At 40.2% G+C, this 25716-nt stretch overlaps 1 protein-coding gene across 2 annotated transcripts in view; it reads left to right on the top strand.

Annotated features, from left to right (window-relative positions):
* Window positions 1-25716, top strand: part of stab1 (stabilin 1) — a 182097-nt gene that overhangs the window by 79981 nt on the left and 76400 nt on the right. For both annotated transcript variants that reach the window (XM_080891129.1, XM_080891128.1), the window contains 12 exons: window positions 2047-2118; window positions 3467-3586; window positions 3682-3729; window positions 4553-4633; window positions 4792-4938; window positions 7419-7553; window positions 7639-7698; window positions 16932-17108; window positions 19030-19119; window positions 22106-22252; window positions 24105-24161; window positions 24236-24395. In XM_080891129.1, the coding sequence (XP_080747255.1) occupies window positions 2047-2118; window positions 3467-3586; window positions 3682-3729; window positions 4553-4633; window positions 4792-4938; window positions 7419-7553; window positions 7639-7698; window positions 16932-17108; window positions 19030-19119; window positions 22106-22252; window positions 24105-24161; window positions 24236-24395 (1294 nt within the window). The remainder of the gene's footprint in view (window positions 1-2046; window positions 2119-3466; window positions 3587-3681; window positions 3730-4552; window positions 4634-4791; window positions 4939-7418; window positions 7554-7638; window positions 7699-16931; window positions 17109-19029; window positions 19120-22105; window positions 22253-24104; window positions 24162-24235; window positions 24396-25716) is intronic.

Genomic DNA, 25716 nt, shown 5'->3' with positions numbered 1-25716 from the left:
CTCCCTTACATCTTATACACAGAGACACAGACAAAGAACATTCCTCAAACTCTTACATGTTGGCCCCTCTCACGGGGGGGGCTATACTGCCTCCCGCACAGAGAGAATTATGACCTTGTTTTCTGCTTAGCCTTCACCTAAGGATTTACATCCCTGATAAGCAGAAGGAGCCTCACTATCTGTTTAATGTCTCCCATTACAATGGCCTCACTGTGTTAACTTTCCACATGCATGTAAAGTAGTGGCAGGAGTGCTCTTACTATGGTAAAGTGAGAAAGTGATATTACTATAACTAATGTGATATAATTAAATATGCAATTAATAAATGAGAAAAGAAATCTGCCACCACATACCAGACTGCAGATGAGCTGCATACAGGGCTGGACTGGGACAAAAAAATCGACCTGGGCATTTTGACTAGAGCCCGCCATTATAGGAAAAATCATAAAGCCTTTGAATGAAAACAAACGCTATTGTGACAGTGATGTTCACTGTTTTGATGGTATATATGCATCAATCTATCAATTGTTGTAAGATTCAGATAATTAATTTTTTTAAAAGCGAGATATTTTAAATGAGAATAAGAATGAAAAGTATTTCTTTTTGCCCCCCTCTCCCTGTTAATGCCCTACCTGGCCCCCTGGCAACACTTTGCTAGACCCGCCCCTGCACAGTTACCAGCTGCCAGCTACTTAGAAAAGGATCCTGGTGTTATTTGTCTCTCAGAAACAGTTCATAACTTCCCTTCAACTCATTCATGTCACCTAAAAGGTAAACCTGTTTCTCCATCACCTGTTCAGCTCTGATGATTCAGTAAGGACATCTCCTGGTTTCATCTTCATGTTTCCCTCTCAACAGATAACCAAACCAATATCATGACCAGCAGCTTTTACAGCTGTGGCTCCAGCAAACATCAGCTGATACTAGAAATTAATAAGTAAATCAATTCTAACAACAGCTGATCAAGCTTAAACGTGCTGCTGTTGTTTAGCGCAACATCCGCTGGTTTCCTCTTTCTGGCGCGATGTGGGCGATAAACAAACAAGAGAGAAAAGCCGATCAGCGGATCAATGATCAGTTTCATGATTGAAGTAGAAACATGTGAGGGAGGGGGAGAGAATGAAAGAAGAAGAGGCAGAAAAACTCCAGCTTTGTGTCTTTTCCATTCTAGCTGAAGAATGGGACAAACTGCATTCCTTTTCACCTCAATATGAAACGCGTGATATTTTCTCTGAATACGAGACGATTCCGTTTTTTAGGGGATGGTTGGCATCATCATAATTAACCTTATGAAAAAAATAAAGTTTAACATCATCATAGCACCCGCTCAGCCATATACAAACTCAGTCATGCTAGCTAGCACGCAGTACGAAAAAGTCAGCACAACGAAAATAAACTCCACCTAAACTTGGTTTATATCTGACCCAGATAGACTGCAGGTCATAACTTCTTACCTGAAGTTCAGTTCACCTGACACTCGGACCGGCGGCCGCCTCGGGGCTCTCCTCCTGCCTCCCCTCCTGCCTCCCCTTTCTCTCATCCACCTGCTGGCCTCCACCACTTGCTAATGCTACTAAATCTGTGGAAGCTCCGTGATAGCCACCACACGAAGTAACAAATAACGAGCCTATCTAAATCCCAGTAACGGTTAATGCTTTCCTGATTTTGGCATAATAACTAGTTACCGTGCTCGTTACCACAATAATAACGTAGTTACTGTAATGCGTTACTTAATAACGTGTTAGTCCCTACGCTGATGACTTCAGACAAACAAGACTTTACAAGGGGACACAGCTGACAGGGGAGACAGAGGCAACATGGAGACGAGTGACTCGATGTGGAACATGGGGAAGACAAAGTGACAGGAACCTAAATTCTAGGAACTAAGAATGTAACACAAGCACTACACAATGAAGAGAAGCAAAACCATGAATAACCATAATCAAAGAATTCACCAACAAACACAAAACCTTGGGTCACAGACCCAGTACCATGACAGTTTTAGTGACTTACTGTTTCCTCTTTCTGCTTTGGTTTCATCTTCAGACCTCCTGCAACTGTAAGCTGGGCTTCCAAGGATCGGGGAGATACTGTTTGCCTGTGAACCCCTGCAGAAATGTATGTGTGTGCTTTATTCTGCTCTGTAGCAAAATACTGACACTTGTTTTAAATGTTTTAAATGCCTGAAGGTGATATGGGAACAGATACTTATTTTATGTGAGCGGTAGATAATCTTTTCATGTTTTAAGGCAATAAGTCGTTAATTTGGCTGCTGAATACGAAAGTACTCAGCACACCTGGGTGCTGCAGGGGAGCTGCATGGCCTGGTTTCTTCAGTCAGTTAAATACCTGTAGTCATTATACAGCAGTAGGGATTTATATTGCATTTGCAGTCTCTAATTATGAGGGTAGAATATACATAGCTCTGCACTCGGCTCACACAGCTGGGTATCTTCATAAATTATTGAAATCTCCTGAAAGGAGACATTAAGCTCTTCCTCTCAGATTCCAGGTTATTAGAGTGAGACTTGAGTGGTCGTCATCAGGAACCTTAATCGACATAATTTAACAGATTTTTCTAGGAAATTTCCAAATATTATCCAAATATTTCAGATGCCATCTAAATAATTCTGTGGCAACAGAAGCATTATTACAGCAGTCCTGTCCATGTGTCTTAGCAGGGATAATATGTTGACAGACACATTCCTATGCAAGCTATTTAATTATCTCCAAATACCTGTTTAAATTTATGTGTTTTTGCAGAGAAGAGTGAGTAATTAAAAAAAGGTTGATTTTTAATTTTGCTCCTCTGCACTGATTTATCTGTAGAGATTAGTTTGAGGACAGAGTTTCAGTATGTCCTGAAAGACAATGCTAAAAAAAACCCTAAAGCAACACTTTTTAATGGGAGTGTGGCGTTAAACTTCTGGGATATTGATCTGGTTAGTTAAGTGGCACATGAGCTGTTCGGCAAACAGAACTAGCTTGATAAATTTCATTTCCATCAAATGATTTTGAATCCTGTCAACAAATGTTCATCACCTACAGCACGATCCGTTTTACGGAAGGGTTTCCAGGAGAAAGCCTTTTCTCTCTAAAAGGAACATGGCAGCACAGCTTATGTTTGTAAAGCTGCATGTGAACAACCAACCATTAGTCAGATCAGTCGACTGTGAGCTGCTCCATACACCAAAGTATCCTAGAGTCAAATGTAAGGCCATCTGTCCATCAGCTGAATCTTGGCTGAAACTGGGTCATGCAGAAAGACAATGGTCCCAAGCACAGCAGCAAATCTACAACAGAATGACTGACATAACAAAGACTCAAAGTGCTGCAGTGATCCAGTCAAAGTCCTGACCTCCTGATGCTGTGACCTGATGCCATGTTTAATCCTAACAAAACTAGAAATTAAAACCCTTGTTTTGTGGCATTCCTGTTAAAAGACTCATGCTGTGTTTGTGTGCAGAACAACGGTGAATGTAGCAGGAACGCTCGCTGTGAGTACATGGGCATGGGGCAGAGGAACTGCACCTGCCACAGAGGCTATATAGGTGATGGCATTAATTGCCGGGGAAGCACCAACTCTGTAAGTCACATGACCTTCAACTTCCTGCTTTCCTTTGAGCGCCCGCTCCTCCCCACTCCTCTCCCCCTAACATCGCACTGTTTTCTGCTTTACAGGAAGTGTCCAGTCAGAAAGAGAACGCCTTCTTTCGTCAAATGATGATGGTGAGCCTCTGCCAGACACTGAAAATAAAACTTCACCATTTATAAAGTGAAGTTTGACTTTCAAAGAGTGCACACGATTAAATTCAGGCAATTAAGATAGAAAAAGTCCAGATATAATTAGATGCCTTTTATTTTACCTCGAAGAAAGAATTTGCATATATTTTATTGATTTTACAGACTGCCTCCTCTATTAATGAAGTAATGAGTGTCTAAGCTGATTACCTTTGTGGTCAGAAACAAAAACTGTTATGCCTGTGATCTAGAAATTAATCACAGAGCGCCAAGGTGAAGGATGTCTCAGTTTCTAAAAGGAGGCCAGAGAGGAGAGGGGGCTGCAGGAGGAGCTGTAATCCAGACTGCACAGGTGTTTTTACCTTCAGCCTGTGATACAGTTCAGATGTCACATCAAATTGACATCCAAGGCAAGGATGTCTCATTTCGATAAACACCTGATGCCTTGACTCCTCTCTCCTCGTGACTCTTCCTCACTTCCTCCACTTGCATGTGTGGTGGGAGGGCTAAGATGCGAGGAGAGGAATCGAGGAGGAGGAATTTAGGAAATGAGAAAATGGACATTGGGTCAAAAATAGAAATGAAAATAAAACCAGGCACCAAAACTCAGTATCACTGTGAGACCTTAACTTATTATTCATCCTTGATTTTATACACATATTTTATAAATTTGTTGCACTGACACTGTGTGGGAAAATAGCTGGAAAAAAAATTAAAGTAAAAAAACAAACAAACTCCTGGACTTGCTTTGGGATGAATACTTTTGAGCCATCTGATTCTCATCCATCGTCACTGTTTTTGTGCTTCTTAGATGTCAGGCATTTCAGGTCTTTATGGTGATGGACCATACACTGTCTTCGTCCCGGTAGAGGAAAACAACAACATCTCCATTGTGAGTGCAGCAGCTGCTGCTTTTTCGTGTGACATTAACGTCTCCAGTCTCACCTTAAATGTGTGCCACCCTACCCTAGCTGTATCACTTTAGCATGTGGCATTTATTGTTTTTGCTTTACAGGACTGACTTGTGTGTCTGTGTGTATGTGTGTCTAGGTTAATGTTTGGAAGCAGAACGGTCATATTGAGGATCTGGTTCGTTCCCACATCGTTTCCTGTGAGATTCTGACCTCGAATGACTTCAAAACCACTGAGCGTGCTGTCTCAGTATCAGGACACACATTGCACTTCAGCCTGATAGGGGTAATGCACATACACAGATTATTAACTCCTCAGTAGAACAGAAATGTAGCTTCACAGATATGGATTTAAATGTGTAAAACAAACATTAAGAACTATTTAATTTTTCTCAAGTCACACTTGACTTTTTCTCACTCCAACCACTTTATGCCTTATTAATCCCTGGAGCACAGCAGCTGTACTCAGCTTTATAAAGGAGCAGTCACAGCATCATTTGAAAATGTAAAATTATTGAGCAAAATCCATCCATCCGTTTTCTGCCACTTACAGTGGCTTGCAAAAGTTTTTGGCCCCTTTGAACTTTTCCACATTTTGTCACATTACAGCCACAAACATGAATCAATTTTATTGGAATTCCACGTGAAAGACCAACACAAAGTGGTGCACACGTGAGAAGTGGAATGAAAATCATACATGATTCCAAACATTTTTTACAAATAAATAACTGAAAAGTGGGGTGTGCGCAATTATTCAGCCCCCTGAGTCAATACTTTGTAGAACCACCTTTTGCTGCAATTACAGCTGCCAGTCTTTTAGGGTCTCTACCAGCTTTGCACATCTAGAGACTGAAATCCTTGCCCATTCTTCTTTGCAAAACAGCTCCAGCTCAGTCAGATTAGATGGACAGCGTTTGTGAACAGCAGTTTTCAGATCTTGCCACAGATTCTCGATTGGATTTAGATCTGGACTTTGACTGGGCCATTCTAACACATAGATATGTTTTGTTTTAAACCATTCCATTGTTGCCCTGGCTTCATGTTTAGGGTCGTTGTCCTGCTGGAAGGTGAACCTCCGCCCCAGTCTCAAGTCTTTTGCAGACTCCAAGAGGTTTTCTTCCAAGGTTGCCCTGTATTTGGCTCCATCCATCTTCCCATCAACTCTGACCAGCTTCCCTGTCCCTGCTGAAGAGAAGCACCCCCAGAGCATGATGCTGCCACCACCATATTTGACAGTGGGGATGGTGTGTTCAGAGTGATATGCAGTGTTAGTTTTCCGCCACACATAGCGTTTTGCATTTTGGCCAAAAAGTTCCACTTTGGTCTCATCTGACCAGAGCAGCTTCCTCCACAGGTTTGCTGTGTCCCCCACATGGCTTGTGGCAAACTGCAAACTTCTTATGGTTTTCTGTTAACAATGGCTTTCTTCTTGCCACTCTTCCATAAAGGCCAACTTTGTGCAGTGCATGACTAATAGTTGTCCTATGGACAGATTCCCCCACCTGAGCTGTAGATCTCTGCAGCTCGTCCAGAGTCACCATGCGCCTCTTGGCTGCATTTCTGATCAGCACTCTCCTTGTTCGGCCTGTGAGACACCAACCAGCGTCTGCACAGTCAGAACATTCTTGTCATAGTTTTTAAATCATGCCAGAGATGATGTGAATATGTCTGAGTGAGGATGAATGAAATGCAGCTGTCACTGAAAATGAACTAAATCTCATCTGTGAATCCAGGCAGCAGAAAGTCTGACACCAGTTTTTTGCTGTTTACAAACTTTTAAAAAGTAATAAATAAATAAATATTAGAGAGAAAGCTTTCTAAATGTTAATCCATGATATGTCTCGATATGCCAGACCCTGATTACCGGGAATGCTTTGATATATATTTTTTCTTTACCTGCATTTTTACCAGGGTTTGCCAGGTGAATTAATACATTTATTAAAAGATTTAACATTTGTTAGAAATCCAGCGTTATCATCTATTAAAGAAAATTGGCTGAATATTGTGTCTATTGCTAAATAAAATGTACTCAAGTGAAATTACTCTTTCATCCACTCATATTTTTGTAAACATAAATGAAATAGCCCACACTGGCACACATTCATATTTCCTGGTCCACTGGATGAAATTGAAGGCTCTGCTCCTTATTTACTGGTTGAGCGCCACTTATGATGGCTTTTTTCATGACCCATGCACGAGCTTCACTCAGGGCAAGTTGATTAAAACTGCTATGGGAACAAAAACTCAGATTTTCCTACCACAGAGATCAGTGTTAGTTTGTTTGTAAACCTGGGATTGTTTAAATAGTCAGTTTTTCTCAGAAAGATTCCTCACTGAGTGAAAAGACCTGGAATTATTAGTGTAGTGCCCCTAATAATAGTGTCTGGTCAGATTAAAAGAATACTAAGGAGAGTTGCTTCAGTGCTTCCTTTATTACCTCCTTCATCTTATTGATGTTTTCCATAAAAGTCCAAGAAACGTGATTAGGGAAAAACAAGGGATGGGATTTTTTGACTGGGGCCCTGGTTTCTGGAATAGGCCCGCTGATCCTGGGTTACACCATTCACGGTTAGCATCCTTAAAAAACCCTTAATTTTAAATGTTAAAGTTATAAAATATTGAGGTGAATCTAAAGCTCCCAAGAAATCAGCCCATTTGATTTTACTTTAATGAGTTACCCTTCATTTTTAATGATTTTTCTTGAATTTAACTAGGAAGTACCTTTGGGAAGTCATCAGGAAATAAACAGTCTCTCTCCCCCTGCAGGATTCGATCTTCATCAACAACAGGTCGAGGATCGTGAAGAGCGATTACACCACATTTAATGGAATCATTCACCACATCGACTTGATGCTGACACCTTACGCTCTGGAGGAGAAACCGCCGATTAATCCCAAAATGGTGCGTTGGGTTTGGTTACAGTTATTTAATGAATAATCTTTACTGGAAGCAGATAGTGATATCTCTCTTTCTCTCTTTGTGTTAGATGAACTTAACCACAGCAGCTTCAGTTTATGGCTACAGCAGCTTCTACCAACTCATAGAGGTAAGGGAAACAAAACCCTGCATCTACTGATTTGAGAGGGACTACTTCAATTTCTGCAACCCTCTTTCATTAACTCCCATCTGCTTGTCTACACATCCTCTTCAGAAAAATCCTGCTGGCCATTAGGTCGTAATTTGAGCCAAATCTGAGCATTTTATTAGTTCAGAACATTTCATGTGGTTAGCTCCTTCACTTCAGAAGTCATCAGGGATCAATGTTAAAAAAAATTGAGCCACCTCTGCGTACTTCAGTGGGCTGTAACTAAGAAAATATTAATAGTATGAAAGCATCATTAAGGTAAAGTTGGTTATTCGAGGCTAGTGTGACTCTGGGCAATTTTTCTCGGATTGACCTCATTATTATTAACAGCTCATTCCTCTGCACTCTGAGCCTCTCTCCAAAGCACTAACGAGAAAACACTGCAGCACTAAACACACTAGGATGTTTAGTGCTAGGACACAAGACTCCACACACAACTCTTATTTGGAAAGATGGGCGATGTAATATCCTTAACTGACAGTAAACATAGACTTACCACAGTTTTAAAATACTCTGTTTAAAGTCCTGTATTCAAGGTTTTACTTCAGTAGCACTACAGTAGCTTTGCCAGGCAGATGTAGTTTAAAAGCAGAAGGTTAATTGTCATGCATACACACTGAGAAGTGTGAAGCATGGTGGCATTATCCTGGGATTATTTCTCTGCTGGCCCTGGTTTGGTATATTCACCTGCAGTGACATATCAAAAGTTGTACTTTAATCTTCAAGTGGTTAAAGCTCATATTTTTGATTGTAAAAATATCTCGTACCACAATTTCGTGAAAAGTTGTGTGGGTATCCTTGATTATTGTGTTGGCTTTGGTTCAGGAGGTAGAGTCTACTAATTGAAAGGTTTGTGCTTTGATCCTTGGCTTTTCTTGTCTGAGGTGTCCTTGATCACAATACTGAACCCCAAGTTGCCCCGATGCTTTCAAAGTGCTTAAAATTGTTTAGGCTCAGCTGGAGCAGAAAGGCGAACCTGTATCTATTCCCGTAATGTAAACTGTAATGGAGTCATAAACTCTGTTGTTTTAGGCTTAAATAGCTTGGTTGCTTGAGGGTTAATTATCATTTAATAACAACAAAAATCCAAAATTAAATTGTAACAAATAGCTCACATGTGGAGGTAGGCTTGGTGCGTTTAGTTTCCAGACAGGGGACATGTGCACTGCTAAACACCCCCCCCCCCCCCCCAAACATTAAGGAAACACTCAATCAGCACAGTTTAAAACAAAGTAATTTAAAACTTCAGGGGATGTCAATCTGTCCAGTTAGGAAGGCTAAACCATTGTGAATCCATTTCATCTGCTTCTTACTTTGACGAAATGAAAATGACAACAGGTGCACAAACGCAAAACTGGAGGAAAAAATCAGTCAGGCGGGATAAGGAGAGAGCCTTGGTCTGTGGCCACTACCTGCTAAGCCATTATATACTATATATATATATATATATATATATATATATATATATAATGTTCTTCCTCAACCCCCCCCCCCCATTTTTGCACATGTCGAGGAGCGTGTCAGGTTACATTTCACTGTGTGTTATACTTGTATAACTATGCATGTGACAAATAAAGAACCTTGAACCTTGAATTCTCTTTTTGGAGGTTGTGTTGTTGTTGCTGTGCACCTGTTGTCTGCTTCATTCGCAGTGGTTTATGCCTGCTGACTGCACACTTTGATATCCCTGACGTTTAACTGACTTTGTGTTAAACTGTGATGATCGAGTGTTCCCTTCCTTTTTGAGCCATGTAAGGCCAGTGTCAGCAAGTCCGACCAGGTCCATTTGATTCCACGTGATGTACAGTGGGGGAAATAATTATATGATCTCCTTCTGAATTTGTATGTTTGCTCACTTACAAAGAAATGAACAGCCTCTCATTTTTTATGACAGTAAAATACATATTTGATCCTATACAACCCAGTCAGAACTCTGGCTGCCACAGATGGGCTGTGTAGTTGGTCACCAGGTTCACACACATCTCAGGAGGGATTTTTGCCCACTCTTCTTCACAGAAACTCCATCCGTTTGGTTGCTGGTTGGCAACTTGAAGCTTCAGCCCCCTTCACAGATTTGCCACTCTTTTGTTGCTTTGGCAGTATATTTTAGGTCATTGTCGTGCTGAAAGACTGGTCCATGGTCAATCTTAAGCTTAAGCTTGGTGTTCTTTGGTTGATACTCAGCATTTCTCTTTGTCCAGAGTTGATGGGTGGAGTTGATTCCAAAAAGCTCAATTTTGGTTTAATCTGACATCACTTTCTCTCAAGCCTTCTCTGAGTCATTTAGATGTTCAGGAACAAACTTCATACGGGTCTGTACGTGTGCCTTCTTGAGCATAGGAACTCTGCAGGTGCTGAAAGATTTCAATAAATGATGGCGTGGTGTGTTAGCAGTCATGTTTTTGGTGACTGTGGTACCAACTGCCTTCAGATAATTAAAAAACTCCTTGTACCTGATGTCCTTTGACAGCTCCTTGGTCTTCTCCAGTGGTGGACAGGTTGGCTTGGAAGAAATTGATTCTGTGGACAGTCGTGCTTTCTACAATGAAATTTTATTTATAAAGCGCTAAATCAACAGTTTCTTCAAGGTACTTCATATTGTAAGATAAAGACCCTACGAGAAGAATACAGAGAAAACCCCAGCATCGAAAATATTATTAATAAATGATCAGACAAAAGAGGCTTTTCAGGGAATAAATGTTCAGTTTATATGGCATATGTCAGAACAAGATCCGGAGTGTGATTAAAGTGGTGGGTGGGCTCATTTACATTTTAAGAGAAGCCGATTGAGTCTAATAATAGATTGAATGCTATGTTGATGCTGTCATTTTGAGCATCTACATGGATGTTTTATTCACCCACAATAATTATTTTATCTGAACTGACCGTTAAATCAGATAAAAACAATAGATAACTACAAATAAAACTGTATTTGAGTTTTCCAGTTAGGTTGTACAAGGCTAAGAATCAGGCTTTCAGATATATTAAAACTCTGTCTTGGTCTGGGTCATAAATATAACTCATTGAGATCAGGACTATTTCTAATTCTTTAATTGACTGATTGATTGTAATCTTTGCAGGCACACAGCCTGTGGTAGTAGGGGCTCAAATACCTATTTCACTCAGTGACATCCAAATCAATTTATAGCTCTTATGTAACATGTGGGGGGAGTTTTTCTGTTTTTTATTTATTTTAATTTTTTTGGTGTTTTAGCAACACGAATACAATAATTACAAGTATCCCACATATAATTATGTACCAGCATGTCACAGAAAAAAGCTCTTCAGCTGGGCCTATAAATCATTATTTTCACCATGGTACTAAAACCATTAACAACCCCAAATATATATTTATAAAACAGACTGGGAGAAGTCTGTACAGACCTTAGATTTACAGTAAATTAATCAAGATATAGTAAAACTCCTTCATGGACACACACACTGCTTCACCCTCTCCAGGTACGTGTTTCAATGTTAGCGGCCTTTCCTGCAGACACGGGGAGTTTCCACACCTAATCAGATGGAGAAGCGTCCTTCCACATCCCCCCAGAGTCCCATAAAATCTACAAACCTGCATAACATAATAATAACAAGGTGCTCCCGATCACAATAACTCACGGTTGTTACTGTAGTGCACTGACGGTTATCACCAAAAGTGGAACATCCATGTCAGTCGCTGCAAGTTATCTCAGTGGTGCTGGCAGCTTTTTTAAATCCATGTATCTTTTTATCTTTTTATACAACAACAAAAAAAAAAAACGCCAGCAGATTTATCTTAAAATTTTCTAATTGATGAATGTGTTTGAAATGCATTTTTGGTCATGGCCAATAACTGGGGTTAACATTACTACATGTGGGTCACTGCTTCACTTTAGCCGTGATGGATTCTCGATACTTTGCATCATAGCAAGAAAATAGGCAACTTTGAAATTAGCAAATGGAAAAATCAGTTCTTTTTTAGGCTTTTGAAATGAAAATATGCTCCTGGTTTCATAATGTGGCCCTTGAACCCCGGAGGCTGCCATTTGTGACTTCTGCTTTATCTACTGCCAGTTTTGTGCCTCATACAGCTGTTTATGACACATGAATGTTGAATTTAGAAGACATAATGTTGGTTTTGGCTTCTCTTTACTCTTGAAGATGGGAGCTCAGATATATGTGAGACTTTCAGGAACAGGGCTTTACAATAAATGTGTCAGCCAGATGAGAGGCAGCCTTCTGAAACTGCGTATAGGCTGATGTTTTTACACAACGTTAAAATTAACAGCGGGAACTCAAACCACTTAACAATGTTTTGAGTTATCTGTGCTTTGGAACCTGGAAAAGGGATCCAGCAGGGAAAAAATACTCTCACTGTCACAAACAAGGATGCGGTGGACTCAAAAGCAGACTCAATTGCTCGAACTATGTATAATTTATTAGAAGGAACAAAAACGTGAACAGAACTGGGTTTAACAGAAACCATTCGCAGAAACTAAGGGAAATCCGTGGGCGGGGAAACAGGCGTAGAGCACAGGGAGAACTCGAACGGGAACTTTCTGTAAACACAGGAGAAGGGTGTTACTGAGTGACAAACGAGTAAGGGACAGCGGTATGGAGTGCCAGTGGATAGTCTTGGGCTTACTTGGAGACCCTGGTTATTAAGCGGGGGGAAAGGCTGCCATGGGAGCATTCCAGAGAGGATCGAGAGTGGGGAGAGTCCGGTCCAGATTCCAAAGAGGTGGAGAGTATGGACTGAAGGGCAGGCTGAGGAGAAGTTGTGTATGTGGTCCTTGGGTTCCGAGCAGACGGAAAAACAGGATGGAGACGGAACCAGCACTACTGGTGAGTGCGACGGGTGATGAATCTGAAGAATGCAGGAGACAGAAAACACATTAAACCATGATCCAGGTATACAGAGTCTGAGCACAGAGGAGGCCAAGTTTACCACAGATGGTAGCAGGACAAACTGGCGAGGAGTGGCAGGCAGTGCTGGCTTAAAAACCCTCTAGGTGGAGCCCCGGAGATTGAAAACAGGTGATGAGCTGGCCAACTCCACCCCAAAGGACGGATGACAGGAACCTGGACCATGCCCGACCAGACACTCCCACAGCATATGACACTCACATTCACTTTGGAAAAGTGACTGATGTTTCACACCAGAGACTGAAATCATTAACAGGATAGGATGCCCCTAAAAAATAAAATAACTGTCGTTAAAGAGAGTATTATACTTTACACCGTGTATGTAGACCTGAATGCACTGCATTAAGTTCTGTCAGCTAATGGTGAGATATGAGATGAGTTCAATTTAAAAAGTAAATAACAAAAGGTTAATAACAAAGTAATTTTTACCCTTCAGGTTTAAAAGACTGATGGGTCAGGGTACCACGCTGCCTGGCAAGTTTATGAATACGATAACTCAAAAACAAGGGGACGTAGGAGTTTGAAATCTAGGGGTAGCACTGGCAGTATTCCAGTTTATTTTTCTTTTTATAATAAATATTTCATGAATACCAAATCAAAAGTCTAGTTAAGTTATATCATATTAACATTAAAGTTTATTTATTTATTTATTAACCTTTATTTAACCAGGAAGATCCCATTGAGATTAAAAACCTCTTTTTCAAGGGAGACCTGGCCAAGATAGGCAGCAGCAGATGTCTCACAGTTACAGAAATTACTCAAACACAGGCAGCAACAACACACATGCAACAATAAGTGAAAGAATACAAATAAAATAAAAATAAAATTCAATAAAATTCAAATAAAATAAAAAGTCAGTTAAAATGACAATCAATCTAATTGAAACAGTTGCATGTTATGGACTTGGCCTCAAGGATTCGTAGTTTAGATTTAAAATCACTTAATGAAATGAATTCAGTCATTTTCCATTCCTTCTGCAGTTTGTTCCAGGCCGAGGGTGCTAAATGGACAAAAGCTCTTTTACCAAGTTCAGTTCGGGCAAATGGAACAGAAAGCAACAAGTAACCATGCGGACGAAGAGAATACCGACCAGCATGTTTCATTACAAGCAGGGAAGATATATAAGAAGGCAGCAACCCAAGTATCGCCTTATATATAAAACTGTATAAATGAGAGTTCCTCCGACTTACCAAAGCAGGCCATCCTACCTGAGAGTATAACTCACAGTGGTGAGTCTGAAATTTACAGTTAGTGATGAACCTCAGAGAAGCATGATACACAGAATCAACCATTCGAAGACATTGAGCAGAAGCATTCATATATAGAATATCACCATAATCCAGCACAGGCAGGAATGTTGCAGCAACAAGCCGCTTCTTTGTATTAAAAGAGAAACACAACTTATTTTGAAAATAAAATCTCAGTTTTAACTTCAGGTTTTTCACAAGATTCTCTACATGTGGTTTGAAGGTAAGCGAGTCATCAATTAAGATTCCCAGATATTTATAGGTGTGAACCAACTCTATTTTATTACCTTCAAGAGTGGTTACTGATGGGATTGTTTGGGCTCGTCTCCTTGATTTAGAAAACAACATGAGCTTTGTTTTGTCTGCGTTGAGAACAAGTTTAAGCTGATGTAATGAGTGCTGGACAGCAGAAAAGGCTTTCTGCAAGGAGTTAAAGTTTAAAAAATGTGCAGCTATTAAAATTTACATTCTTCTAAATATATTTTTCAGTAAACATTTTAAACAACCACCTACAGTACCTTCAGGGACCACCAGGGGGCCACACTATGGGAAAAATTATATTTATCATGAAAGTACAAAATGGCTTCCTTCTGACCTTGACTGCTGTGTTTTTCACAGTAGGAATTGTATATGTCACAAAAGCTTGCATATAGTTAGTATATAGAAAGTATTTATGTTAACAAGACTGAAATAGGGAAATAGCCACATGCAGAAGTTCAGTTCAGAGACTGCATAGATACCAGTGCTTTTGTTCTTGCTGCAGCAAAGTAAAAAAAAAAGGGGAAGGCATTTTATGTTTATCCTGTGTTTAAGTGTCACAGTGTGAGCTGGTAACGCTCTGCAGTAGGCTCCTGCCCAGTTTAACCCCAGGCTATAAGGAGACAAAAACTAAACAGAATGACTTCACACTCAAAAACAGATCCTGTGCAGATTGTTCTTTGTTGATAGTTGACTATTTTATGACAAAGAGTCTTAAATATTTTTCCTACATCATACTGAATTGTATTCAAATGCTTAACACCTGGATTAACAATCTGATTCTGTAGTTTTTAGCTCATCTAGCCAAAGGACTGAGCTTATGGCATGAAAAGCCATCCATGTGTCCATTTATCCACCACAGTAACACTGTAATCTTTACCTCACAGTGTAAAGAGCCTCGAGGCAGCTGTTGTTATGACTGATGCTATATAAATAAGCCTGAACTGAACTCAACTGAACTGTAGACGACCTTCTGCGACGAGATTATTTGTCAGAATTTTGTGAAACTTCCACACAGAGATTACCTTATCTCATATGTACTTTTTGCACAATGCTCAGTCTTTTGCACAACCTACTGTCATTGTTGCACTTTTCTGTGGCATTGTTGTGTCTGCACTGTCTTGAGTCTGTATCGTTCTGTTCTGTTCTGTCTGGTGTTGCACTGCCTCCAAGACCATAGCACCATGGTCTTGGAGGAACGTTGTCTCGTTTCACTGTATACTGTACCACTGCACATGGCTGGAATAACAATAAAGCCACTTGACTTGAAATTACATGATAGATTGAAACATCACTTTGCCATAAATGTTCTACGATCTTAATGCTTGTGAAAGTGGAGGGAGTGTTCTTCCTATTGATCGACTCCAAGATTAGAACCTCGAAATCGTCCTATCACTGTTAATATTGTCAGCAATGTGCTTAATGCTATGACCTGCTGATGCAATCACATATGTTCATGTTTTTGTGGTCATGGTTAGTTTCTTGACGTTCTTCTTCCTTTGGCTTTGCAATCACCACAGTGATTTGCCAACATCTCATCCTATCCCTACAATCTTCCTCCGTCACACCAACCCTCTGTATGTCCTCCTTCACTCCATGAACCTTCTTTGTGGTCTTCTTGTCTTCCTGCTTGGCAGCTCCTCTTGAACATCTTTGTCCTTGAGATGAGACTCTTTTGCCATAACAGGAAAATACATGGGTAGAGGTACCTTTAGACTCTATCGCAAAAAGGTTGATTCTGTTTATCTGGACGTAGCGTTTTCAGTGGGAGAAACATTTTGTCACTCAACCAAGTGAGATTTACAGCGTCAGCTTACTGCAGGTCTCCTCCACCTTATAAACAGCACATTTCCATAATGACTGACACTAGCACCACTGATGAACAATGGGCTGTGAGGTCAGTTTCATTGTCGTTAATATGCAAATTGTCATGAATATTGATTAGCGGCCACTGCTCAATAACCATGAGTACCATTTTACAGAGAGTTGGAGAATGGTTGCAATCACAGCGTTGTAAGATGGTGAAAGATGTACCCTTAGGCCCTGTCCTCGATTCAGAGATGATCTTTCCCCTTTAAATGGCCTCCTTGACTCCCCGCTCAAACCAGCATTCCTCCCTGTCGAGGATACAAACATCCTCATCATTGTTAACCAGTGGTGCTATAATTCAATGGGCCAAAAAAGACCTAAAAGTGTCTTTTTTGGCCCATTGAAATTTGAGGCAATGTATGAACATGAATATTTCAAAACTTATTAAAGATAAAGGCTGCTGTTTTTATCATCATCATCATCAAGAATGAAGAGCTAAAATTTTATCAAGAACAATGATAGACCATTGAAAATTTCAGGCTTTATCGTTAATAGTTGTTGAGATATTCTTGTTCAAACACTGTTTCCAATTTTAGTGTGTGGAAAAAGGCCTGAAGGTGGGTCGACGAATCATTTTTTAAAAAGCATTTCATATTTCACAGGTATTTTTGTAAATATTCATATTTTGTACCATAACATTTTTATTGAAATCAAAGACTGTCAAACAGAAAACTTTGTTGATTAGAGACAGAATTACTCATGATAGACCTCCGCTGTGCAGCCCAGTATCACTGTACAACAGATTACACAGCAGATATGGCTTTCATAAAGGAAAAGATTAAGTTAAGTTCGATTTGTTCTAACATTTATCATAACATTTGTATCTAGTAAAATTAATTTCAAGTGTTTCTAAAATGTCAAAAAAAAAATCAATGTGCAAGACTCACTGTTAAGTGCTTTTATCACTTTTTGCAGATTGCAGGCCTCCTCCCTACACTCAATATGGCTGTCCACCAACCATTCACCGTGTTTTGGCCCACAAACAAGGCCATGGAGTCCTTGCCACCTGAAAGGCAGCTCTGGCTCATCCACCCTTTACACCGGGACCGGCTGGCTGCCACCTTAAAGGCTCACATCATTCGCAACTCAAAGGTAGGAGGAGAATGACTGGATGAATAACGAAGTGTTCTTTTGGATAGAGCCGATTACGAATGGCAAAAAGAGATGTGTAGGGTTATAATCCAATTCAATATTATTTATACAATGCCAAATCACAACTGCCGCCTCAAGGCGCTTTTATATTGTAAGGTAGACCTAGAGCTGGGCGATATAAGATTTTTTCATATCACGATATGTTTTTTTCATTTCTGGCGATAACGATATCTATCACGACATAAGCCAAATAACTATATTTGTAAGATTTAAATGTGCCGTTGCTCACAAGTAAAATGTGAAATAATCAGCAGCTTGTTTTGATTTAAATATTTATTTCCCATAATAAGTTCAACAGGGTAGATGTACTTAAGGAACATGAGACTTTTTCAGATAAATAAAGGCAAATATTGCAAACTACACAAAAGGCAGCCGCTAAAGCGTTTAAGTTTCAAAATAGAACAAACAAAACAGACTAAATTGTCAATTCCACTTAGAAACAAAATATTAATTCTAAAAATAAATCTTAGTTTGTTTTACAGAAGAACAGACAAAACTGACTAACTTTTGTCAATATCAAATAAACTGAGAACTAAAAGGAAATTCTCAATCTCTCCTTGTTGTATAGCTTAGCTTTTCAAACAGTTTTAACAGTTACTTTAGTCTGACAAAAGCCGAATGACGAATTAGCGCTTCCAGTCAGAGATTGCGCATTCACCGCTTCATTGTATTTCCAGACTTGCTTTCGGCACATTTATAGTGCGCGCTGCTCTGTTTTTTGTCAGACTTGAAATAGCCGAAATACCTTCACACTACAGAACTTCTATGGCTCTTCCGTTCGACAATCTCTCCGGCATTGGAACCATCATCTGTTTTCTCTTCGGTAACCTTCGGTCACGCTTGGTTGATTTTTCTCTAGTCGGCACACTCATTTCCTCCATTACCCGGGCGGCATGGCGGCTGGCTGCTTCCCAAAACAAATACACATGTGCGGCTTGGCACTTGTGCTGTACGTAACAAGTCACGTGACGTGGCGCTGTGGATGTGATTGGTTTGGCTCTGCGCTACTTAATTTGGATCGGCTGTTGTTCTTTTTTTTTTTTAAAGAGGACAAGAGAGACGAGGCCTATCGCAATAGTTTAACTTTTCTATCGAGGAAAAGTTATTTTGCAATACATATTGTTATCGTTCTATCGCCCAGCTCTAGGTAGACCCCTACAATAATACAACATAGAAAACCCCAAAAACCATACGACCCCCTTTGTAAGCACTTTGGCGATAGTGGGAAGGAAAACTCCCATTTAACTGGAAGAAACGTCCTCTAGAACCAGGCTCAGGGAGAGGCAGCTCATCTCTGTGCTTGTCCTGCTAGCGTTCGATACTGTTGACCATAATATTCTATTAGAAAGATTAGAGCACGCTGTAGGTATTACAGTTACTGCGCTGCAGTAGTTTGAATTTTATCTGTCTAATAGACTCCAGTTTGTTCATGTAAATGGAGATTCTTCTTCAAAAGCTGAGGGTTCAGTGTTAGGACCAATTCTGTTTACATTATACATGCTTCCCTTAGGCAGTATCATTAGAAGGCATAGCATACATTTTCACTGCTGTGCAGATGACACACAACTTTATCTATCCATGAAGCCAGATAACACACACCATTTAGTTAAACTGCAGAAATGTCTTAAAGACATGAAGAAAATCTCTGTAGATGTGGATGTGAACATGAGCCCTGAATTGGCTAAGCCAAGAAAATGAATGAATTGCATTAATAAAGTAATAACATTCTCTTGATCTGCTTTTAGGGTTTGTATCAAAAGATGTTTAAGCACATATTTAATCAGAATCATTGACAATATTAAAGTTTTTCTAAACCTTTTCCTTTGAAGCATTATGCCTGTGTGTGTGTGTGTGTGTGTAGGTGACAAATGTTGGACTGCCGACTAAATTTTCATCCTTCCGCACGATGCATGGATCCACCATCAAGTTCAGCTGTGACCAGAGCCTGGTGGTGAGGAAACACACACACATAAACCAAATGAGTGGCCATTACTTCTTCCACTCCTGGCAGTTAATTGTTGCTATATTAACTAGTGTTGCTACATGGTGAAAGCACTGTTCCCACAGGTTGGCTGATCAAACCTAGGACCTCTCCTGGGATTTGTTTCCTATAACTGACTAAAAATGTGCCTTGGTGGTGTGGCTCAGCATCTAGACATTGTTGGCTACAGGGGGAGCACCTTCTCTGCAACACTCAGTCTTTATGACCTCATGGCATGCAAGCGGGTCTGCTGAGGTTATCCACCTGAGGTGCTCCATGTGCCCCTGCTTGGGTCTTACCCATGACAGTGTGTGTGCTCTGTGGCCTTGGGCCTAGTCTGTGCATCGCCACTGGCTGGATGACCGTACATGCTCTGCCTCTACCCCAAAGCAAGTCCACCCCCAGCGGGTTCCTACAAGTACTGACTAATGAGCGTCAGAGTTCTCATGGAGGAACTCCTGCCTAGAAAACCTTACTCTTTTCAAAACTTTGTCTCTGAATGTGGAAACCTCAAAAACTCTGATATGACTCTTATTGGTGGTTCACTCAATTCATGCATCAATGAAGAATGCAATTGGTTGCAAGAACTAATGTGGGGGTGGCTATAGCTGAGGAGGTAGTGCAGGTCATCTACCATTTGGAAAGTTGGTCGTTTGCTCCCTTTCTGATCCAGTTTGCGTGCCAAGGTATCCTTGGGCAAAATGCATTCATCAGAGTATGAATGTGCGTGAATGTTAGCTAGAAAAGGATTGAATGAATGCATGTGTGAAAGGGTGAATAAGATATATTTTATAAAACACTTTCAGTGCTCAGATAAAATAGAAAAGTGCTATATAAGAACATGTTACCATTTTACACAGACAGGAAAGTCAAAGCTTAGCCCACAGATAATTTTAATGTCTGTCATAAGTAGGTACTACAAGGGCCTAGTTACTGTGTGGTTGGCACATGTTATAAACAGACCCGTGAGTGAATTACTTTTATCAACTGATTGATCATGCAGTGATTTTACAGGTCTGTAAACACGAGATGTCTGCAAAAGTATTACCTCACCCATTCAAATAATTGAATTCAAGTGTTCTGCTCACTGTCATCAAATCAAATCAAAATTTATTTCTATAGCACATATTAGAAACAACAAAGTTGACCATAGTGCTTCAGAGTCAGACAGAGTAAAAGCATGAGACAATTAAAACAAAACAACAAGAAAAAACAGGGCAGGAAACAATCGGTGACAACACAAGCCAGATAATAGCCAACTAGTTAGAATCTAAGTAAAAAAAATAGGTTTTAAGACAAGATTTAAAAGACTGGATAGACTCGGAGGTATGAATATGAGCAGGGAGGTTATTCCAGAGTCTAGGCGCTACGGTTGCAAAGGCCCGGTCACCTCTGGACTTCAGTCGAGACCTAGATCATGTTAGGAGCATCTGATTTGAAGATCTTAGTGCTCTATTTGGATTGTACAAATGGAGGAGTTTGGAAAGATAGCTGGACGCTAAATTATTTAGAATTTAAAAGTAAACAAAAGAATTTTAAAATCTATAGGAAATTTAACAGGGAGCTAAAATTGGAGTGATGTGATCATAGATTCTAGTACATGTTAAGAGACGCGCAGCTGCATTTTGAACTAACTGAAGCCAGTAAAGAGAAGAGTGTTGGAGGCCCAAGTAGAGGGAGTCGTAGTAGTCCAGTCTGGATGTGATGAATGCGTGGATACGTTTTTCCTTAAAGGAAGGAACGGCTTTGCTTTAGATATCTGACGCAACTGGTAAAAGCTATTTTTTTTTTACCACAGTGGAGACCTGTTTCTCTGATTTAAAAGAGCTATCCAAGAACACTCCGAGGTTTCTTACAGTGAACGAGAGATGGCTAGCAAGAGGACCACAGGTGTATAAAATCAAGCACATAGGCATGCAGACTGCTTCTACAAAGATTTGTGAATTCAGGAGCTCAGTGAATTCCAGCTTTGTACCTGATGCTGAGGCACATAGTGCACAGAAGCCCCCAACTTTCTGTAGAGTCAGTTGCTACAGACCTCTGAATGTGACCTTCAGTTTAGATCAGAACATTACAGAATGGGTTTCTATAGCCAAGCAGCTGCATTCAAGTCTTACATCAATGAGTGCAATGCAAAGTGTGGATGTAGTAGTGTAAAGTACACCACCACTGGACTCTAGAAGTGACGAATTGCGTATAGCCCCAAGTTCTGGTTGACAATAAAGGGAGTAACTGAATCGCACCTCTCCGTCTGGCGCTCCAATAAAGGAGTCTGGGTTTGGCACTGCACTGTGCCAAGTTTGGTGGATGTGGTTTATGATGTGGGGTTGTTTTTCAGAAGTTGGGCTCAGCCCCTTTGTTCCGGTGAAGGGAACTCGTAATGCTTCAGCATATCTAAACATTTTGAACAATTTCATGCTCCCAACTTTGTGGTAACAATTTGGGGAACGCTCCTTCCTGTTCCAAGATGACTGCACACCAGTCAACATGCAAGAGCCATAAAGACATGGATGGCAAGTTTGGTGTGGAAGAACTTGACTGGCCTCCACAGAGTCCTGACCTTAGCTTGACAGAACACCTTTGGGATGAATTAAACTGGAAACTGCGAGCTAGGATTTCTTGTCCAACATCAGTGTCTGACCTCACTAATCCACTTCTGGAAGAATGGTCAAAAATTCCTATAAACACATGCTCTTAAACCTTGTGGAAAGCATTCCCAGAAGAGTTGAAGCTGTTATAGCTGCACAGGGTGGGTTGAGATCATATTAAACCCGAGCGAATACTTTTGGTTATATAGTGTATTGTGAATATTCACAAAACTCCTGCTGTTTGTTTTTACACCACCAACAAAATGATCATAACATCACTCTGTTGTCTCTACTGAATGGTTTCCATTTTAGTCTACTCTGTTATTGCTTAGTAGTTGTATTTTTTTAAAATGTGTGTCTGTTTTTAGGGTTCAGTAGTAATAAATGAAAATGAGGCCAAGATAGTGGACCGCTACCTGAACTTCCAGAATGGCGTGGCCTATGGCATCGACCAGCTGCTGGAACCTGCTGGCCTCGGGGCATTCTGTGACACCATCGAGAACAGAACCACTTACGTGAGTAACACTAACAATGCTACCACTTCAACACCAGTACCGCCACTGGGGGAGTCATTTTTACTGTGTGCCCCAACAGCATTAGTAAATGCAGTGATGTAATTTACTAAAGAAATTATGTTGTTTATTTTCATCTGATTTTCAAAATTATAATCAAAAGGTTCTCAAAATAAAAAAAAGAAATCTGTTTATTGGGTTCGTTAGTTTTGATTTAGACTGATTAGACAAGGCTAGGGAAAGTGTTTGTTACTGCAGGTAAAAAATTAAGCTAAACATAACAAATGGAAATGCTTATGTAAATGGTGAAACTTAACCCAAATTTAGAATGAATACAATAAATTAAGTATTATTTATATAGTATAGCTCCAAGTTCTGGTTCAGAGTAAGTAAGCAGGTAAGCAAGTTTCAGTTTCAGCTGTGTAGAGAAGACTTTGAACCACGGGTTTGACAGGTTGCAGCAAGAAAGCCATTGCTAAGACATCAGAATAAGACAAAGAGGCTTGTCTGGGCCATGAAACACTGCCATCGGACCACTGAAGACTAAAAAAAAGTTTTATGGACTGATGACTCATATTTTGAAATCTTCAGTTCATCATACAGGATCTTTGTATGCCGTCAGGTAGGCGAAAGGATGGTTCCACATCGTGTGGCATCAACTGTCAAACATCGACAAGGAAGTGTGGTTGTCTGGGGCTGTTTGTGCTGGAGTCAGGGTCCATGATTTCTTTTTAAACTCAAATTGCTTATTTTACTATGCTTTCATTTCAGTGTGCAATGTGAAATTAAACTGCATAATCTTTAATAAAAAAATGGAATAAAAAATAGTTCTAAAATTTTTGACCAGTAGTGTATGCACAGAAAAGGAACCGAGACATATAGCAGATTAGATAAAAGTTGAAATTATCCTTTAATTAAAACAGATTATCTTTGATCATAGGATTTATTTTAAAATTTAGGAAGCTAAATTGTTTATTAGCTTCTTCTTGTGTAGAGTAGGAATAGATCATACAATTGCCTCTGACCTTTAGCAACCAAGCTAACAACTAAGCTAAGCTTTGTTTCACTAAATTGTTGGGATTGAATAATGTGTAATTCCCAGGATGAGCGCCAGGTGAATAAACACCTGTCATGCGAAGGCTGTGTGCAGGCAGGAGTGGTGGTAAGGGGGACCCAAAGTACAGACTCCGGAGACAAACGTGAACTCAAAAAAAACCAGCTGTAATGCTGAACTCAAAGTAACAAACTTCAAAATTACAAAGAATGCATGCAGGCAGGCCACAAAGCATGAATGAGGGTAGATCGCAACACGGACAGATGAAAACACAGGGCTTATATACACAGAGGGAGCAATCAGGGAATGAGAGACAGGAGGGAAACACAGCTGGACAAATCAGGGCTGATGAGACAAAGGAAGCAAAACCAGACGCATTAACATGAGACACGGATTTTTAAAGTAAAACAGGAAACACAGACTGAACTTACAGACGCACAAGCAGGCACTGCAACAGAGGGAACAGAGACGTGGGACCAGGGCAGACACAGACACTGACTGGACACAGAATAGAGGGAGTAAGGAAACCAAAACTTCAGAACTAAATAATCACACACCAAGAAGAACTGGGGAAAAATAGAAATGCAAAACAGAAACCAAAACTTTCACAATAAACTAAGATGACAGCACAAATAAAAGGTACAAAACTAAAACCACTGGGTCAGCGACCCAGATATCCTAACAACACCAGAAAACTACAAAGGCTCTCACATTAGCATGTGCCCTGGTGGATTAAGTAGGGCTTTAACCCTGTTATCTCATGACAAATAATCATTATCTCACTTGTCTTAAATATTTCAGGGGCGCTGTGGAAGCTGCATCTTCACCCCGTCCTGTCCCTTCAAACACTATGACACGGTAAGGTCTGCTAAAGCATGTGAGCATTAGCTGCAAAGACTGTGGAGATAAATATCATTTCTGTATTCTTCCAGGGAAAGACGGAGCGCTGTTTGAACTTGCGCTCCAGGTATCGCTACTCATACTTGTATGATGACCTGGATCGTTTCAGCAGATATGGCTGTAGGAGAGTTTGTAGCTTTCCAGGCTGGGTACAGAAGTGCTGCAAAAACCACTTCGGGCGAGACTGTCAAGGTAAGAGGGGAAGGGATGGAGGCACTTATGTGAGGAATTGTGCTTTTGTTTGTACAGAGATGTTCTTGGTTTTTGCAGCTTGTTTAAAGACTGAGTTACAAATTCTGAAAGTCACAGGCTTTAGTTTGGAAGTTGTTGAGTTTGTGTAGTTTTTATTGAAAGCATGTTTTCTCAAAGATATCAGTCACGCTTCTGGTTGACTAGATATTACTGATGCTTACTTAGTTTAATATCCAAGTGAGAAAAATGTGGACTTACGGTCTTTCTAAACTGCTGTGAAAAAGTATTTGTCCCCTTCCTGATTTCACACTGCCATGTTTCAGATCAGGAATCAGATTTTAATATTAGACAAAGATAATAATAAGATACCAATACACGAGCCGAGATAAGAGATGGACACATGACAACTCACATCTACTGGACATGACACAAGACCACATCCATCCTTGGATGAACAATGCCTGATACAGATACGTGTTTAACACAACCAACCATATATGGGAAACACACTGTAACATGTGCACCAATTCTGATCTCTGATCACACTTTCAGAATGGCTTGTGTAAAGTGCACATAAACATCAACATCCTCATCCAGGAAGAAGCGCTCAGTCAAGAGACTGTTGATCGGCGTTGGAGTTTCCCTGATTTTATTTTGCTTTTTCTTTATTTGTGTTATCCCTTGTTTAAAAGCTGTAATTTCACAGATGATAGCGACATCACTCACAGCATATGCAGATGTACCACAAACCGATGAGGATCATGAAGACTTCTTTTCCCATTTGTTAGATGAAGATGAAGTGCAACTAATGATGTAGTAACTGAAAATGTGAAAGACAAGTAGTTACTTACTGATAACATGTACATTTCATTTCGTGATAAAAAGGAGGGAATGTCAGAAGAAAATTGTACCTAGTGTGATCAGCTACATGAAATGTGCTCAATTTATGGATCACTAAGCAATCCACATGTCTACGTGACTTTTCACATAAACTCTTGTGTGATAAACTTATTTAGCAACTAACAGCTTCCTCTATGTTAAGAACATACAGACTTAGAAAAGGGGAACCTCAGCTCTGAGTTCTTAGAATAACTTTGTTATCTTTGTACACACATGTGACAAGCTTGCATAAATAAAGAACGCAGACAGTGACAGAGCGCGAGTCCATGAGTGCCTCCTGCGAGGACGAGCGCTCTGTGACTGCCTTCGCGAGTAAAGACGACTGCAGGGTTTGTGTTTTCTAACTCAGGTGTCTTAGCTGAAGAACTGTGGGGCGATTCTTAGAGATCCCCTGTCACCAGATTATATTTAACTTGTGTTA

This window comes from Rhamphochromis sp. 'chilingali' (genome assembly GCF_963969265.1).
Source record: "Rhamphochromis sp. 'chilingali' genome assembly, chromosome: 9".
Taxonomy (NCBI): Eukaryota; Metazoa; Chordata; class Actinopteri; order Cichliformes; family Cichlidae; genus Rhamphochromis; species Rhamphochromis sp. 'chilingali'.
The sequence above is the reverse complement of the archived record's forward strand: the minus strand, read 5'-3'. Positions and strand labels throughout refer to the sequence as shown.